The following is a 17629-nucleotide window of genomic DNA, read 5'->3' on the forward strand; positions in this document are numbered from 1 at the left end:
GGAGACGCCCTTTCAGCTACAAGGTGGAGGTGGTCACCTTTCACAGGCCAGTGCAGAGCCAGGGGCTGCCATGTTTTCCTCATAAAGCTCCAGATGGCTAGTCACGGTGAAAGTTGCTGATCAAGACAAAGGCACTTGGGAGCTGGGAGCTTGTTCCCTGCAACAAAACCTGAGAGTATGACGGAGAGGCCACAGGAGTAAGTGTGCCGTTTCAAAACCAGGGGCCTGGGGCTAGGAAGGGCTCGTGCCCACTCTCTACAATAGATGCTTCTGCCGAGAGAGAGGCAGGGGAAAGAATGATTAAAATAACCAAAAACACGGGTTTTGGAATCAAATGAGTGAGTTGGTATTCAAGCTCTACCACATGCAGGAAAGTGAGCTAACTTTTCTTTGCTGTTGTCTTTTGCTCTGTCAAAGGGAGTAACATAGGACTTACAGTGTAAGGTTGATGTGAGGATTAAGTGCGACAACCCATGAAAACTGTTCAGGGGAAGGCCTGGTCCAGAGGCACGCACTCATGCCTAGTATGCTATTCTAACACACAGTGTAGAAAATAAAACCAGACAAAAGGACGGCTTCTATACGTCTGACTGAAAAATAGGAAATTGGGTGTGCTGTTGCCATCTTTTTACACAAAGAACACAGAGATGCATTCATTTCCTGTGTGTGCTGTGCGCATGTGTGTGCTATTTATGGACACGTTGTGTGCAAAAATGTCACACACATAGCACAGACAGAAAGCTACTGTTGCTGCTGAGACTTACATGTTTGAAAATTAATCCGACCTCATCTTTAAAAAAAATCCAATCTTCTCTGAAGGGTGACACGCTTCTGTCTACAATGGCCTTCCGTGCTGCAACGTGACATCAGACCATTAGATCAGCCCTGGTCAACTCACCAATTTACGGATTTCACATTCTAAGTTCTGAATACAGTCCAGTTTTCTCTTCCGGCAGCGCTGGGCTGCGATGCGATTCTTGCTGCGCCGCCGGACATCGTGAATGAACTCTAACTGTTCTGAGGTTAACTTGTGCATCTTAATCATCATCTGGAAATCGTTCCTCGGAAGGTCTGTGATCTGATCGACAGGAAAGGGAAGTTTGACCTGGAAGCAAGAATCACAGAATATGACCGTGACTATGGGGATATGGTTTCAAGGTTGACAGGCAGAACACCAAAAAATGCTAACACCTTTTTAAAAGAAGATCAAGTAATATGGAAACCACTGGAGGCCAGCAATGATGACTTCTTTCAATTACTAATACGATGTAGTCTTTGATAATTCACCCAAACACAAGTACACAAAACACACTGGTTTAACATTCTTGAGACTTCTGAGGCAAACACCATGTAAAATATTGGAAAGTGGGAATTATTTTCTTGCTCTGCGATTTTTTTTTATCAAAGGATCTGCCCTTATACTCAGTGGAAACTTAACTTTCACAAGACATAGAATCTCAACTGAATCACATGACAACTTTTAGGCTTGGCTGGAGGATCATCTACCCTGATGAAGCTGAAAAGATGAAGCAACAAGATGATTCGTACCTACAGTAGCAGAAGAGCAATACAAGGGGTCAATTTGAGGAGACAGTATCAGCATGGGCTAGGTGTCCAGGGAACTGGGCTTTGGTCCTTCTCACCAAAGAGCAGACCTCAAGTAAGATATTTTATGTCTCTGAGCCTCAATTTCCATCATCTACAAAATGGGATAATCATTCTGGGCCTCAGTTCTATGTCAGTGTTAGGAATTTGACAGATTGTGCTTTAAACACAGTCATTCCATCTCTCATGCTCTTTTACAAGGTGATAACAACGTTCTTCTGTCCAGTGACATCCACTGCTGCCTCTTGACCAACAGAATGTCGAAGCAGCAATGTGACTTTTGAAGCTACTTAATAAAAGGCACTGCAGCTTGCTCCCTGACGTGGCAGATTGTTCGCTCTGGGGACATCGGCTGCTATGCCTTAAGGACTCTCCAATAGTTTTTTGGAGGTGCCAACTTGGAGAGGAACTGAAGCCACCGGCCAACAACCAGACTCAACCTGCTAGGCACGTGAATGAGCTACTTTCGACTTCATCAAATATTCCAGATGGATGATCTTCAAATTCCCGATACACAGAAACTGCGAGCGAGGCAACATTACGATTGCTTTAAGCCACTATTTTGGGGGGTTAAATGCAGGTATGATTTACCCTCAAGAAGATTCCTATTTTTAAACTCTTGGCAAGTCAATGCAAGTCCACATTCTCCTAAGAGCTGGATCTCTAAAAGGATGTATGTTCTCCTTGTACTCTTGTTAGCCTGGTTACAACACTATGGCTTGTTAGAGATATTAAGAATTGTGTGATATTTTTTTTCGTGTCAAACTGGCTCTCATAGGAACCTGGGGGTGGAGATTAGCTTGTCAATCAGGTCACAGCTGGATTAGAGGGCAACGGAGAAAAACGACTCTCCAAGACCCGCCTCTTTCTCCTTGGTAACCGCGTGCTATTGCTTGAGTTAACTGCTCTGCTTCAACCGTGTGCTGCGCGACCTGTAGAGTGAGCCAACCCATGGGTCAGGGATCAGATTGTGGTGCAACTCCACTTCGGGAGACTCCATCACAACCCGCCTCTCTATACTACTGTGCTACTGGCCTCTGCTGCGTCTCGGCCTGTAGGCAGTCTCTACTTCCTTGGCCTCGGACCAGCGGCAAGCGTGAGTTAAAAGGACTTTTAGTATATCAACTGTTGCACGAAAGTGAGTTGAATTGCGCCCTTGGCATTGCTTTGTGGACAAATTAGCTGTTGCATTGCTTCTCGCTAAATGAAACGATCTTTTTATATATATACAATCATGTGTGTCCTGGTTTCGTTTCTCTAGAGCACCCTGCCTAACACAAATAGCCAAGGATGACAGGGGCCCAGGTGGCAGCCACGAGTGCAGGAGGTGAGATGTGGACCTCACTGCTGCCGCTAGGGTGCCCTCAGCACCCGTGAGCCCTGGTGGCACAGTGGTTTCCTGCAGTTTGAAACCACCAGGCGCTCTGGGTGAAGGAGGCGGCTTTCCACTCCCATAAAGAATTACTATCTCAGAAACCCACAGGAGCAATTCTGCCCTATCTTATAGGCCCACTATCAGTTGGAATGGACGCTTTGGCAGTGAGCTTGATGAGTTTGAGGACGCAGGCCTGCATCTTCCAATCGCTACCCTTTCCCAAGCCTCTTGCTCATGATCTATATAGCCGGCGATACAAGGACTCCACGGTTCAGTTCTGGTCCTGTTTCTAAAGCCCCCCGGGAAAAGGAAGATTGTGTGCTGCTAGGCCAAGAACCCTTTGAAGCGCTTTCTAGCTCTGACTGCTCAATTCTTGCTTACTTTCAAATATGCTTTAGGTATACCAGCAGATGGCGTCATAGATCTAAAAAGTTCCTTCAAGTGCTAGGTGCTGTCCAATGCCAATTCAGTGTGAGCCACATATGATGCCAACCTTTTTAGAGTAGCCATATTTTAATAAGTACAAAGAAGTAGGTTAAATTCATTTTAACAACATAGCCTATCTAACCCAATATCTTTGCAACAGGCAGTAAGATGTTCTACTTTGGGTAGCATCTCACCCTCACTTCAGACTAGCCACCTTTCAAGTATTCACGCACAGTGCCGTGTGTGGATCATGGCTACCACACTGGCCCACACAGCGGTGGGGGTGGGAGGCTAAACAAATGGGAAGCTGAGTCATCGGAAGCCCTGGGTTTGACATGCTGAATTACTTCCACGTGAGGGGAGGCAGCCCTTGGAGGCACTGTGCTCTGTGGTGGTGAAGCCGTGCCCTCCAGGGGAGCGATGGCAAAGCTAATTCACCCTAAGCCAAGGTTGCATTAGATGCAGGCAGAGAGGAGTCCGGATCCTGGCATCCACACACAAAGGCAAACACAACCATCATCTGGCTTTTATGCCGCTGGGTGGGTGCAAGTCCTCATTCCGATTACCTCATCGCCACGAGCCTGCTCGACGTGGCATTTGCTGAAGGTGCCCAATGGTGCTGGACGTAAGTCCCACATGGTGAACTCTGCCCTACGACACCTGCAAAGTTTTGGCCCAAGAAAGCAATATTGCAACAGGGCACATAACCCCACTGTTAGTTCTGCCCGACTCCAACTGCTAACGACGGAAGCCAGCACAAACAGCTCCTTGTTACCTACTTCCTGGGAAAGGGCTTTGTCCATGGGGCTGTGTTTGCACAGGGCTTAGACTGATAGGAAAGAACGTTTGAGTCCCCCTTCCTGCCCCGAGGACAACGAACAAGACACTCAGATCCTGCACAGAGCCTAACTCACACAGAGACCTGTCTGTCAGAGGCACTTGAAACCTACCCACCCCCTCCCGCCTCTGCTGGCAACAAAGCAATTCTGCTGCCCCTCTAAACTGTGCTTACTTATTTTCAGAAAGAAAATATACCTGTAGCTCAGGCCACAGGGAGAGTCAAAAGGGCTTCTATACCAAGAGCCACTGTACTTAAAACCTTTCAGAGGGCGAATCTACAACAGAGGGCAACAGGACAGAGGGTTGACAGGAAAAGGGAAAAACCAACAATGCTAGTTTCAAAGTCCTTGAAGCAAAAGGCCATATAAAATTTCAGCAGAGCTGTTGTAACCCCAGCTGCTTTTTAAAGAAGGCCAAAGGAAAATAAAATAGTCGTCAGTTACAGACGTTCTTCCAGAGTGGGACGGTGGTGGAAACAACTACTGAGAGCAACCCCCAACCCTTGTTTTGCTTTTAAAATGTCCTGGTGACAGTTGAAGTTTGGGTCGGCTGGGCGGGGCCAGGGCTCAGTGGTCTGGCAGTTGAGATGCAGTAATCCCCACGGTGAGACCTCCTGGAGGTCTGCTTTCAGTATCAGTGGACACTGTGCAACAGCTTGCTTGCTTTTTGCTGGGGCAGGATCCTTCCTCTGGTCTACTGACCTCTAGTGTGTTGGGACTGAGCCAGCAGCCAGCTGATCCCGGGCGTTGTCAGCTGCCTACCGTCTTAGCTGCTGACCTGGGATTCATCAGCCTCTGCAGTGGTAAGCCTGTCATCTTCCTGCCTATGGCGTTCCGCAGCCCAAGTGGCCCGGCATGTGGCTGGCGGACTTGAAACTTGCTCACCTCTACAACTGTGTGAGCCATTTCCTTGACATGCGTTCTCTCTATACATATACACACATAAGCTTCATGAATTTTGCTTCTCTAGAGAACTAAGACAGGAGATGTGACACTGGCTTCAGTAAAGGGAAACCAGTAAGGTGTTCCCTGAAAGACACAGCGAGGGTTTTACCAGATGACTGCTTCAGAGTAGGTTCCAGGAACATGAACATCTTTCCCGGGGATCAGGAGCAAACCTGGCCCCCTTTACTTGTCTCACAGGGTTCCAACATTCCATTTACGGGACCCGTATGTTTTCCCCTCCTCAAACCAATCGCCGTCAAGTAGATTCTGACTCAGGCCCTGCTTGTGTGCATGAGACATGCGCACTACAAGGGTTTCAATGTCTGATTTTTTGAAAGCAGGTCTTTAAGCCCCTTTTTCCAGAGTCATCCCTGAGAAGACACCAACACCCTCTTTCTGTCAGCAGCTGAGCGGGTTAACTGTTGCACCACCCAGGGGACTGGGTTGTTTCCACCACTGTCCCGCTATGGAAGAAAGTCTGTAACTGATGACTATTTTATTTTCCTTTGGAAGGAAAGTCGGATAAGGCTGACTGAAGTCAAAGCACATCCCTTTCTCCGGTGCATTATTGAAGAGGGAATAGGCCCAAGAGGGCTTGAGAGCTGAGCCGTCATCTCTACTCACACACTTCTCCTCTCAGGATTTCTCCTCTCAGCAGTGGCTTGCTTTTTATTCACCAGACTCCCATAAACAGTTCAACACACCCCACCTGACAAGATCATGTGCCTCACCAACCATGAGCATCACCTGTCGGAACGGCTTCCAGCGAGAGAGAGCCCACAGGTACCACTCCAATTAAGAAGGCTGCAACCATAGGCAAGGGTCAATTTCTTGACCGAAGAGAGGCTGGCAGGCTGCCACCCTGGAGCTCAGTAGAGACTCAGTCAGGGGCAGCCAGGCCAAGGGGTGTACCGGCACTGTGGGCCAGAGCTACCGCCTGTGTCCTGTGTCCCCACTGGCTTGGCCCAGCTCTTGCTGACTCTTCTCTTCCTGCTGGAGCACAGTGTCAGCCCAGGGATGGGCTTTGGCACTAGAATGACACTGGCCTGGGCGGGGGGTGGGGAGGGGGCTCGGCTTTGTGGGACACAGATGACCCCTGCAGTGTGCTGTGGGACCCAGACCCAGGGGCGGACAGAGGGTGGGAGGAAGCCGTGGCATCTGGATGTGAGTGAGACGTCAATAAGCCTCCCTGTGAGCTGTCTCGGGCGAGCAGGCATGACTGACGGGTCATGCCACAGCCTGAACCTGGGCGCCAGCTCTGCGGGCTCACCAAGCAGACGTCAGTTCTCCGCTCCTCTCTCCCTGCTAATGACGATTCCCCACGCTGCGGCCTAAACCATCACCTTCTTCCTTCCATGAGCGCTTTTCTCAACACGCATAAAAGAGAATGTCTTTTCAGAAAACTGAAAACGAGAAGTGTAAACAGCCCCCACCCTCAACCCAGGGGCTTCCCTGGGATCTTTGTTCGCGCTGCGTATCTTTGCAGAGCTGTCAGCACACGGTCTATGTCGATCTCCCCTCGCCGTGGCCTCTTAACATACATTTCAGTTGCCAGTGTCTTCAGTGTGCTGCGTGTGGGTTGCTGGAGAAGCAGACAGGTTTTACAGTCAGTTGAAAACAAGCATTTACCTTCCTCAAGAAATCCCAGTGGAAGGTGCTCTGTGAATATTTTTCCGACTCCTTTTGGTGGTCATTACTAGACGTTCCCTCAGGAAAGAAGCGGGCAGGGTCAATCCTAACCCCAGACTGCCGAGGCAGGGTCAACCATCCCCACCACTGCGGGAGTCCTGTGGATTGTCAGGGTGGTACCTCAAGGCACTCCCTGGCCACATGGTGGCATTGTACCTGCTGGCGTGGGGGTGGCCCGCTCAGGGAGAGGCTAATGACAAGACCTTTCCTCCCAGACTAAGAAACGGGCCCAGCACAATTCCTCCTCCTACCCTCTCTTCTCTGGAATGGTTTCTGGAATAAACCCAGGCCTGGGATCTACTCTGGAGCCTGCAAGTACTGAGCTGTGTGAGTTCTGCCAGTAGGGTTTTGCACTGCTGCATTTCAGCTGGGAATTTGCATTGCCACCCTCTCTGCTCCCTCCAGCCCATGCCGACCCACAGCGACCTTACAGGAGAGGGTAGAACTGCCCCTGGGAGTTTCCAAGACTAACTCTTTCCGGGAGTAGAAAGCCCCGTCTTTCTCCCGAGGAGCAGCTGGTTTCAGAACCGCTGACCTTGCAGTTAGCAGCCCTGCTCGTAACCCCTATGCTGCCACTAGCGCTCCTCATGTCCACCTTAGAATACAGAACCCAAACCGAGTGTCCACCTTAGAATACAGAACCCAAACCGAGTGTCCACCTTAGAATACAGAACCCAAACCGAGTGTCCACCTTAGAATACAGAACCCAAACCGGCCTGGGGGTCACAAGAGCTGGGGGTGCGCTTGGAGGCGTAAACACCCAAGAATCTGTGAGGGGTCGATAAGAATCACCTGGGGAGCTGGTTACCCTGCAGAAGGAGGCCTCGGGATGTATGCATGTCGGGGGTGCCGTGGTAACCACTCAGCAGAGGGCTGAACTGGATTGAACGGGGCTGAAGGCCTGCACGCAGGCCCGTTCTGTCTGCTGAGTCCAGGGAGAGAAGACCTGCCTTTCGTAGCTCACAGGGTGGTTCTGGAGACTGACGGGGCAGCATAGAGGGAAAAAGTACTTTGGAAAGTTTTAATTGCGTATAGATGAGCTATTCAGATATGATTTCTGCAACCAACCCTATCTATTTTCCCTTGTCTTGCATGCTCTGACACTCTAGATGCCAAGAAAGTTCTTCCATGAAACGGGAAAAACATTGTGTAACTAGAATTACGGCCACCCAGCAAGGTCTCTTATTTATAGACCAATACTGGCACTTCTAAAAGCATGAAAATTACAGTTGTAAAAATTTCACTAATGACACTTTCTGGAAGTCGACTTTGAGGTGGGAAGGGTGAGATTTAGACCTGCCGCTTCTCTACCAGGTCCGCCCTCACCTGAGACCTCATCTCTCTGTTTTGTCTCCCTCCCTCCCTGGGGGTGTCTCTCTCTCACACACTGAAAACAAGTTCAATCAATGTGAGCATTTGGCTGTGCAAATCAACTGTCTTTCTAGCAGTTCTTTACTAAAACCTGCAATTAATTAGCAATGCTTAAAGTATAAAATTGTCTCACCAAGAAGCGTACTACTTGGAACATGCTGTGACTTTTTAATAATGTTCAAATTTTGTTCATGAACCGATCAGGCTGCAGGGGTGTCCCTGGCTATGGCAGGTACAGTAGGTGCCTCGCAGCCACTGAGGTGGGGGCTGGGGTGGAGCGCGCAGAGCGGTGCATTTGTCATCACAGTCTCCATCACCAGCTGTGAGAAATCATTCAGCAATTTAAAACTAATTGCCACAGATGCTACTTTCCGTAGATATGCCTCTGCTGAGATGGCTAGCAGCAAAAGATGAACAATAACCAATGTTGTTGAGCATGCTGGGTCCCTCCTACACTGCTGGTAGGGATACAAAATGGCCAGTTCCTCCTTGGGAAGCAATCTGGCAAATTCTCAAAAGGCAACTACGCCTGGAGTTGCCTCTCCCCAGGGGTTCCTCCTAGAAACACCCAAGAGAATGGGAAGTGCATGTCCATGAAGCAGCAGCGTTACTCGGACAGTGAGAAAGTGGGGACCACTCACATGGTCATCTATCAGTGATGGGCTGCATAAAACAGGACACAGCCACCCCGTGGAGTATTATTTGGCAATGACAAATCACGAACTTGGAAACACAATGCTAAGTGAAAGGAGTCAGACACAGAGCCTGCACATTATGAGACCCAATTCTCTGGAGATGTGTATATAGAGAAAGAAAGCATAGTGATGGTTTCCCTGGTGGTGCTGCCAGGTATGGGTGTGTTGGACTATTAGCCCCAGGCAGGTTCGGCAGTTCAAACCCACCAGTCAGTCTGAGGGAGAAAGAGGAGGCCATCTGCTCTTGTAAGGTTTATGGTCCCAGAAGCTCTGCATAGGGCTGTGATGTGTTGAAATCAGCTCCTTGGGTGGGTTCCATTTGGGTTTTGTGTGGCTCTGAGGGGAGGGGGCAAGCCACTGATAACGGGATGTTTTTTCAGGGGGTGGGGGGGGTGATGAAAATATTTTGGCAATTGATAGTAATGATAGTTACAAGTTTAAAAACCACAGAAGTGTGCATTTAAAAAGGGTACATTTTATGGCATGTGGATTATATCTCAATAGACAAAGATGACCTTATATTAGATACACCTGATGATTCACTCTTAGAACTACCCCACAGGGTTTGCAGGGCTGAACAGTTTTACAGAGACAGACTGCTACATTTTTCTTCTGTGGAACAGCTGGAGGCTTCTAACTACTGACCTTTTGTTAGTGGGAGGGCGCTTAATTACAGTGGCAGGAGGACTCCCTCTTTTAGATGGATGTATAAAACAACAAACATCAAATTATACAGAAGTGAAACTTTTCTTATAGCTTACTGCCCCCAATTTTGCTTGTTTTTATCTTATTCTCTACACTGCTTTTATTATTTATAGCAGATATACTTGTGAAACACAATAGGGCCTTTTAATGCATGCTACTTTGTGGCATCCCCCGCCCCTTCACTTAATATGACTTAATTCATTTTTTTAAATTATTTGAAATTTAAAAATTCCCAAGTTGACTTCTTTATATGGTAAACTCACAAGCCATAAAGAAAAAGACTCTTAATTTGACTGCCTAGGACTTACAGTTTACACAACAAAGATACTATAATATAAAACTGGAAGATAATAAAGGCAACATTTATGAGAAAGGACTTTGCTTCCTAATTATGGGACTAAAGTTCCTGTACATTGCTTAAAAAAAACAAAAAACCCCACCCAAAAGAAAAAAAGGGCAATTCACAGAAAGGAAACATGAACAGTGAATACATAGAAGATATCAAACCATTAGCAGCGAGGGAAACGCACGAGTCGCCATTCGCAAACAGTAGAACGGCGACCACACCAGCAAGAGCAGAAGGAAGAAGACCCTCCAACGCTGCTGACAGCTAATGTGGATTGATCCACCTGTGGGAAGGTAATCAGGAGTATTTGATCCATCTATCTCCTTAGCCCACTACTGGGACTCTACCCCACAAAACCCGAGAGCATGACTACTGAAAATATGTCCACAAACATGTTTGCTGCAGCGATATTTAAAAGAGGGGAGCAAACTGGGGGTACCCCACGTGTTGTGTTGACAGGCGATGGCTGTGACAGGGAAAGCATGGGCATTAAAGGAGCAGCCATTAGCTTTGGAACGAGTAACCTAGGGGCATGCACACAATGGATAGCTATGTGAAAAAAAAGCAAGTTGCTGAGTAATTCTATGCTATCATGCCATTAAAGAGAAAACGCAAAACTCTAAAATGTGAGCGTGCATATGTACAATTGCAGGCACACACAGAAAGCCGGTCAAGTCTGGTCTGTGCTTTAGTCTTAAAACAAGGATGTTCAAGAAGCTGCTGGCTGGTGGAGGAATTGAGCTACTTTCAAAGCTAAGGAGCAGCTCAGAAAGATGGTGAAGTTGATGGAGGTGTGACTTAGCATGGCAGAACTACAACATCTTACAGAATACAACGTATCTAAATGTTGAGCTGCTACACTCTGGGCCCAGGGTTTAAAGCCATCAGCCACCCCTCTGGAGAAAGATGAGGCTCTCTGCTCCCATGGAGATTGACAGCCTTGGACACCCCAGTTGAGTCTCTCAGCATTAGAATGGACTCAGTGGCGAAGGACTTGATTTTGGTTGAACACCTGTTTGCCTTGACATTTTGGCTCCTATAGAAAGAACAGGAGATACTGGGAAGAAATACAGACCTGCCAGCGTGAGATACCCGACTGGTGTCCGCCAAGAGCTAGAAACTCTTGGTTCCTCACACCACTCTTTCTCTGGGGATCGGGTGGAAGAGAAAGGCACCTGGACTTCTTACAAAAGCAGATCAAGGCAGAATCGGCTCCATTTCCCCTTTTCATTTGCAAACCTGGTGCCTCTCACAGAGGGAAATGAAGACCCAGACTTAGCCCTGTCACCATCAAATGCCCTCAGGACTGAGCTGTCACGGCTCTGAGTGTAGAACTCTTGGCTCTGGGAGATGTGCTGGTGACAAGAGTGAAGCCACAGGTGCTCCTACTGGGGCTGGGAGGTTGGGCTTTTTAGTTCCAAGAAGTGACTGTAAGCTCTTTTGGGGAAAAAGAGAGCCAAAAGGAGACTAATTTGATATTGACTGTTTCTTGACCTTATATGCAAATATCTCAAAAGGAGCCCTGCTGACATAGTGCGTTATGTGTTTGACCATTACCCACAAGCTCAGCAGTTCAAAACTACCAGCTGCTCCGCAGGAGAAACATGAGGCTTTATACTCCTGTTAGGAATTACCGTCCTCAGAAACCCTTAGTGGGCAGTTCTACCCTGTCCTATAGGGTCGGTACGAGTCGGTATGGATGCGATGGCAGTGAGTGCTGAGCAGAATGGAGGGACTCCTTTCCAGGAGGAGGAAAATACAAAGATGAGGTGCAGTGGCTGTTGCTCCTGACTGCGGAAGAACCAGAGCCGGTGACCTGGCTTCTGTCTGAGAAGCCTCAGCACGTTGTGGCCAGAGAGAAAGAGAGCGAGTGAGGAGAGAGTGCAACTTCTGGCCGTTTGCACAAAACCTCGATCTTCTGCAGGTCAGGGACACCGGGCTGTTTGGCTGGAGGCCCTGGACACAGTCCTACAACCCGAGACTCGGGGGCCAGGGGGCACTCAATTAGGAATAGTTCCCTGTCAATTTCTTTCCTTCATGACTTGTTAGCAAAAATTCAATTACTTCAGTATTTTGGGATTTTTTTTTTTCTTTTGCCAGATAGTAACAGAAGAGCAGGGATCAGAGTAGCGAGCAGGGAAGAGGAAGCGACCACAGGGCATTTTTCCAACCAGCACAGGGAGCTTTGGAATCTGTTCTCAAAACATGCCCAGACGAAAACCTTGCGTGCTTCTTGCCAACCTTGCAGCACCTGAGCAAGTGCATGCGGCGTTGTGAGCATGACTTCACCCCATGTGGCAGTCCTGCTGTCTGGTCTGGTGACTGGGAGAACTGGTCTCCACAACCAGGAGGCGTGGAGATGTTTAATAAGCTCAGCTACAAACCCAAAGTTTGGAAGTCTTGAGTTGCCAGAGGCACTGCAAAAACAAGGCCTGACCACTGCTTCTGCAAATCCAGCCACCGGAAGCCAGATGGAGTACAGCTCTCCTCTGTCCAGGACTCGGGGTCAGCTTGCCGACGCCTGGCTAAACTGCCTTCATGGCCGGAGGGGTGGGGGGCAGTGGGGGTGACAAGGGCACTGGTTGAAGGAGGCCCGGTTGCTTCACGTTTTCCTGCGTTTTGTGTGTAAACAGGCTCGGAGTGGGAGTTTGTGCCCGCACCCCCTGTTCCCAAGGCAGGTCTCAGACCCAGGGAGCAGTCTGACGATGGTTTCTTGTTTACCAAACCTGACACGGACCTCCCTCGGCATGTTTCTGGAGACCTCACGTTGCTGGTGGAGAGGGAAGCCAAGGCTTCTGTTATTTTCTCCAGTCAGTCAGCCAGCCAGCCAGCCAGGTGGGCCTTGCCCCCTGCTCTCCCAGTGATAGTGAGACAAGAAGATCAGTAGAAGGTTTGGACCTATAAAGCAGAGAGCTTTCAGTGTGGACCAGCATGGCCACTCCATCCCACTCCTCACGATGACCACTCAGCGTCTGTGGGGCAGTGATCCGTGATACAGTGATGGGTGACATGGTAGGATGCGTCTGCGCATCCTTGGACCAGGATGGGGGCGGAGCCATGCATCACCTATCTCCTCACAGACACGGGGCAGCGCCAGGGTCATCTGCTGTGAAGGAAAACTTGAAAGGTGCCGGGAAGCACCTGTTCACTCTTATTTCCATCCATCAGTATTCAGGAGATCCTGCATTTTCTGTCACACCGATGGGGTCAACAGCAGGATAGACCACAGACTGCCATCAGGCCCAGGCCGACTCACAGTGACCCAAAAGGACAGGGCAGGATTGCCCCTCTGGGTTTCCAACATGGTACTTCTTCCTAGGAGTGGAAAGTCCCGTCGTGCTCCCATGGAGTGAAGCCAGCTGGTGGTTTCAAACTGCTGACCTTGCAATTAGCCTCCTAACAAATAACCACTATGTGCCACCAGGGTTCCTTTAAGAGCAGGTAAGGGTATAGGTTATGGAAGGAAAGGAGGGAGGTGAGTCGGTGGGCATTTGAAGGACTTGAGCACGCTTTCAAACACCAACACCCACTGCTACGGAGTTGATGTTGACTCATCATCCACTGGGCAGAGTAGAACTGCTCCCTAAGGTGTCCGGACTGCACACCTGAACAGGAGCAGACTAGTCTCATCTTTCTCCCAAGAAGCAGACGGTGGGCTTGAACTGCTGCCCTTGTGATTTGCACCCCAATACTTAGCCCAAAGCACCACCAGGGATCCTTCACATGGGTTAGGCTTTCTCTTCGCCCGCCCCCCTGCCCAGTTAAACGGTTGGAAAATCATCATGAGGTGCACTGTCTCCAAGGGAACGGGAGGCAGTCCTTTGGGCCACCATCTTTCAAGAAGAACCACCTGGGAGAGGCGGGGGCAGGGAGAGGGACATGGTCCACATCAAGGACTGCGAGAGCGGGTCATATGCTTTGAATGTATGTGGATTCCCTACCTCCTGGCCCCTGTCCTGCACAGGACACGACTCACTGTCTGCTTCCGAGAACGATCCGGATTCGTCGCTGGAGTTGGTTCCGTAAGACTGCTCACATTTGATCTGGGGCCGGACTTGGCTATACATTCCATCTGCCATCAGGCCTGGCTCCTGATGTTCAGTGGCCAGGAACCTGGCTCCTTGGGAACAGGGCGAGGAGGAGAACTCGCAGAGCGGAAGGCTGCAGGGCGAGCCCCCGCTCCCGTCCTCCGCGTAGGAGTAGGAGGAGCAGGAGCTGGACGTCCGGGTCCTGGTCTCCAGGGGGGGCGAGCGGGGGCAGACTTTGATTGGCACCGGGCAGCTGGTGTTGGGCCGCACCCTTCCTGGCAGGTGGTCAGCCATCAGTCCCCCGTGGGAGTAGGCCTGGGAGCTGGGGAGGGCCTGGCTGGCTCCCACCCACAGACCCTTTGGCATGGGCTCCGGGAGGTCTTTGTCCGAAGCGCTCGCCCCTGCGGCGTAGGCGTGCACCACCGTGCTCACTTGGTCGCAAGTGCTGGAGGAGAAGATGACGCTTCTCCGGTCCAACTCGCCTTCCTGCTTGCAGAGAGCCTCCAGCCCAGGGCCCTTGAGCGGGGACCCCAGGGAGAAGTTGGCTGCATCCTTCTGGCCCACGTGGGGCTGTCCGTAATTCCCCGCGAACGGGGGGTAGTCCGTTTTAAGGTCACCCTGAGTGATCCCCTTGTCAAAAGGGCACGCTGAACTCCTGGCAAAGTGCTGCTGAGATGTACTGGGCAAGCCAGCCAGCTCTACACCTTTTGTTATACTGAACAGAGACCTTAAACAGGAGGGGGAGGCCGCGCTTCGGGATCTCTCTAGGCAGGCGACCCCGGCAGGGGGGGCGGCAGCGGCGGGGGCGGGACTGGGCTGCTTCGGGTCCATCTCCACGTCCGCTCTGTCCTTGACGTCCGGCTCGTCCCCGGACAGGCAGAGCGTGACACTCTCTTCCTCTGTCCCTTCGCTGGGCGGCTCACTTTTAATGTGCCCCACGGCAAGCCCTGGCTTGAGGCTGTGGCCAGAGTTGTCCTCCCCGAATGTGCTTGCAAAACCTGAGGTACTGTGGGATGATGCACTGTAGACATTCTTGGTGCATGCAAGCTGATACTTCTTGTATCTGGGGTACTGCGTTAACGCGTCCTTCTCGGGGCCCTCCTGCATGTGCGCGGGCACGTCGGACTCGGGCAGCAGGGCTTCCTCCTTCGCCGTCGCCGCCGGGGGCGCGGCGGCAGCAGCAGCGTCAAAGCTCTGGATGGGCTCTGGAAGCATCTGGTCCCTGGGGCAGGACATCCTAGCCGCCTCTGCGTCCATGGTCTCCTCCTCCTCCTCCTCCTCCTCTCCGGCGGAGTCCTCGCGGTCCTCGCGCGGGCGCTGGCACGCCGGCGGCTCCTTCCGGCGCACGAACAGGCCATCCTCGCGGTTCAGGAGCTGGCTCTGCAGGAAGCTGAAGCAGGAGTCCTCCAGATTGTGCATGCGCAGGAACTCGGCGCAGCGGATGACCTCGCGGATGTTCTCCCTGCTGAGCAACAGCTTGGCGGTGTAGGCAAACTGCAGCAGCGGCCCGAAGCCTCTGGCCGTGACCTGCGGAACAAACAGGGAGACGGCCATCAGCACCGCTTTTGTGCCCGTCCCCTCAGCGGAAGCACCCTCCCCAGGCGGCATTACCGGTTCAGGACGAGGCCTGCAAAGGCGCAGTTCATCTCGCCTCCACGCCCGCCCACACAGGGTTAGCAAGGGCTCCGCTCCCTGTCACCCATCACCCGGACCTCTCCTTCCCTCGCACGCGGTTGCCGCACTTTAAGCAGGATTGGAAATCACTGGGGTCAAGTGGCTAAACAAGATGACAGTGGGTTGAGTGTTTACACTAATGAAATATCCTGGCAAAAAGGCACGGTACCAAATGCTAAGTCTATTAATCTGTCTCCCGATTAGCCCTGCTGAGAGCCGAGCCACCGAAGAAGAGCTGGGCCACTTCCCGCCGTTCACTGAAGCCACGGAAAACATTGGAGTTCCCGTGTCAAGGGCAACATGGCCCTGTTAAAAACGGAGCATCCATTTAAAGGCTTACGGAGAGTTCAGCAGCTCTTGTTTTGCTCACTCATCAGGGTGTCTGGTTGGGCCTTCTGGATCATATGTGTCATTCCTGGTCTTTGAGTGACACCAGAGAGGTCGGAGGAAATGAACAGCTGTATTCTGGACAAGAAATGAACTCGTGGTCCATAGAGAATTGGGGGCAGTGGGGGAAACGTGTTTACACCCCCCATGTTCCCCCCAACTGTCATTTAAATTGTAGAAGCTGTAACGTGGCACAGGACACGCACTGCTCCTTCCCAAATGATTCACAGCAGCTTGGCCACGCAGCTGCCTTCTGTTCTGGGAAGTCTTCAGGGACAAAGCCTACTGTCATGTGCTGCTCATCCATTACGTTTTACCCAGATTGAAAATGTGCTCTTTATGGACGGCCTGTGCACATGTGGGTGCGCTCTCGAGCACACACACACACACACACACACACACAGAATGACTTACACAATTAGCAAGCCCTTGCCTAAGGCCAATTGTTTTTCAGATGGATACGGATTAAGCTTGCTGATGTGTTCAGGGTCAGCTTCCTCACCTTGACTGAGAAAAGCCCCTCCCTTCTTTTCTAGGTTCCTGCAAGCTCGGCTGACCCCGCAGGAAGGAGAGGCATGTCTATGAATCGTGAGGGCAAATCATATGAAAAAGGCAATGGTGGGGCCCTTGCTGGGAGCTACTGTGGCAGTGATCAAACATGTCTCCTGGGGGAATGAGTGCAGATGAGATGGGCTGTCAGGCTCTGGCGCTGACTCCAAGTGCATGAAACGCACTGCGGCACAGAAAGCCAGACTCCACTCGGACATCCACTCCAGTCCTCTGAGAGCGAGCGAGCAAATGACCCCATTCCCTCTGAACCTGTGCTTACGAGTGCATGTCCTGGATTTTCCAAGGTGCTGCTGATATTTATATCACTGCATTCTTTCCCGTGAAAGAACTGTCTTCAAAATCTCACAGAATGAGATTTTAATTGCTAATGTTTACGATGTACTTAAAATAAAATGCCAAATGATAAAAATTGTCAGATAAATCCTCAAATACAAACAAATCATTAAAAACAAACAAAAACAAAACATGATTGCTAAATCCATGTCACAGATCTACAAGGGCAATCAATACTAGCTCACTTCTCTTCTGCTTAACTGTGCCCTTTTCTCCACTAGTGAGTAAGCTTCTTTAGGTCAGAAATCAGCTAATTTACTTTTGTATTCCTGCATCTAAGCCAGTGTCTCTATCTAACACGGGAAACACTTGATTAATGTTTGCAGCGGACTGAGTGTCAAAAGCCAAACTGTTCTCCTCACATACAATTACAGTGTAGAAGAGGAGACAAAACTCTTGGTGGTGGGATGTCATTTCAAATTACTTTTTGAGCAAACCAAAAAGCTCAACTCACTGCCATCAAGTTAATGCTGACTCTTCGTGATCCCCTGTGGGTTTAGGAGACTGTAACTGCTAACAGGAGCAGAAAGTCCAGTCTTTCTCCCTCAGACTGGTGGTTTCTGGTGGTTTCAAGCTGCTGATCATGTGGATCGCAGCTCAATACATAACCACTACAACACTGGGGCTCCTTCACTTTTTGA

At 50.3% G+C, this 17629-nt stretch overlaps 1 protein-coding gene across 1 annotated transcript in view; it reads right to left on the minus strand.

The window, feature by feature from the left end:
* The window catches only part of BACH2 (BTB domain and CNC homolog 2), a 315667-nt gene that overhangs the window by 7227 nt on the left and 290811 nt on the right, over nt 1–17629 (minus strand). Inside the window, exons 4-5 of the mRNA XM_004710922.2 lie at nt 13938–15551; nt 899–1105 (exon numbers count right to left, since the gene is read on the minus strand). Coding sequence (XP_004710979.1) covers nt 899–1105; nt 13938–15551 — 1821 coding nt within the window. The remainder of the gene's footprint in view (nt 1–898; nt 1106–13937; nt 15552–17629) is intronic.

The sequence above is a fragment of the Echinops telfairi genome, unplaced genomic scaffold, assembly GCF_000313985.2.
Source record: "Echinops telfairi isolate 266 unplaced genomic scaffold, ASM31398v2 ScPeMD7_3533;HRSCAF=4204_0, whole genome shotgun sequence".
Taxonomy (NCBI): Eukaryota; Metazoa; Chordata; class Mammalia; order Afrosoricida; family Tenrecidae; genus Echinops; species Echinops telfairi.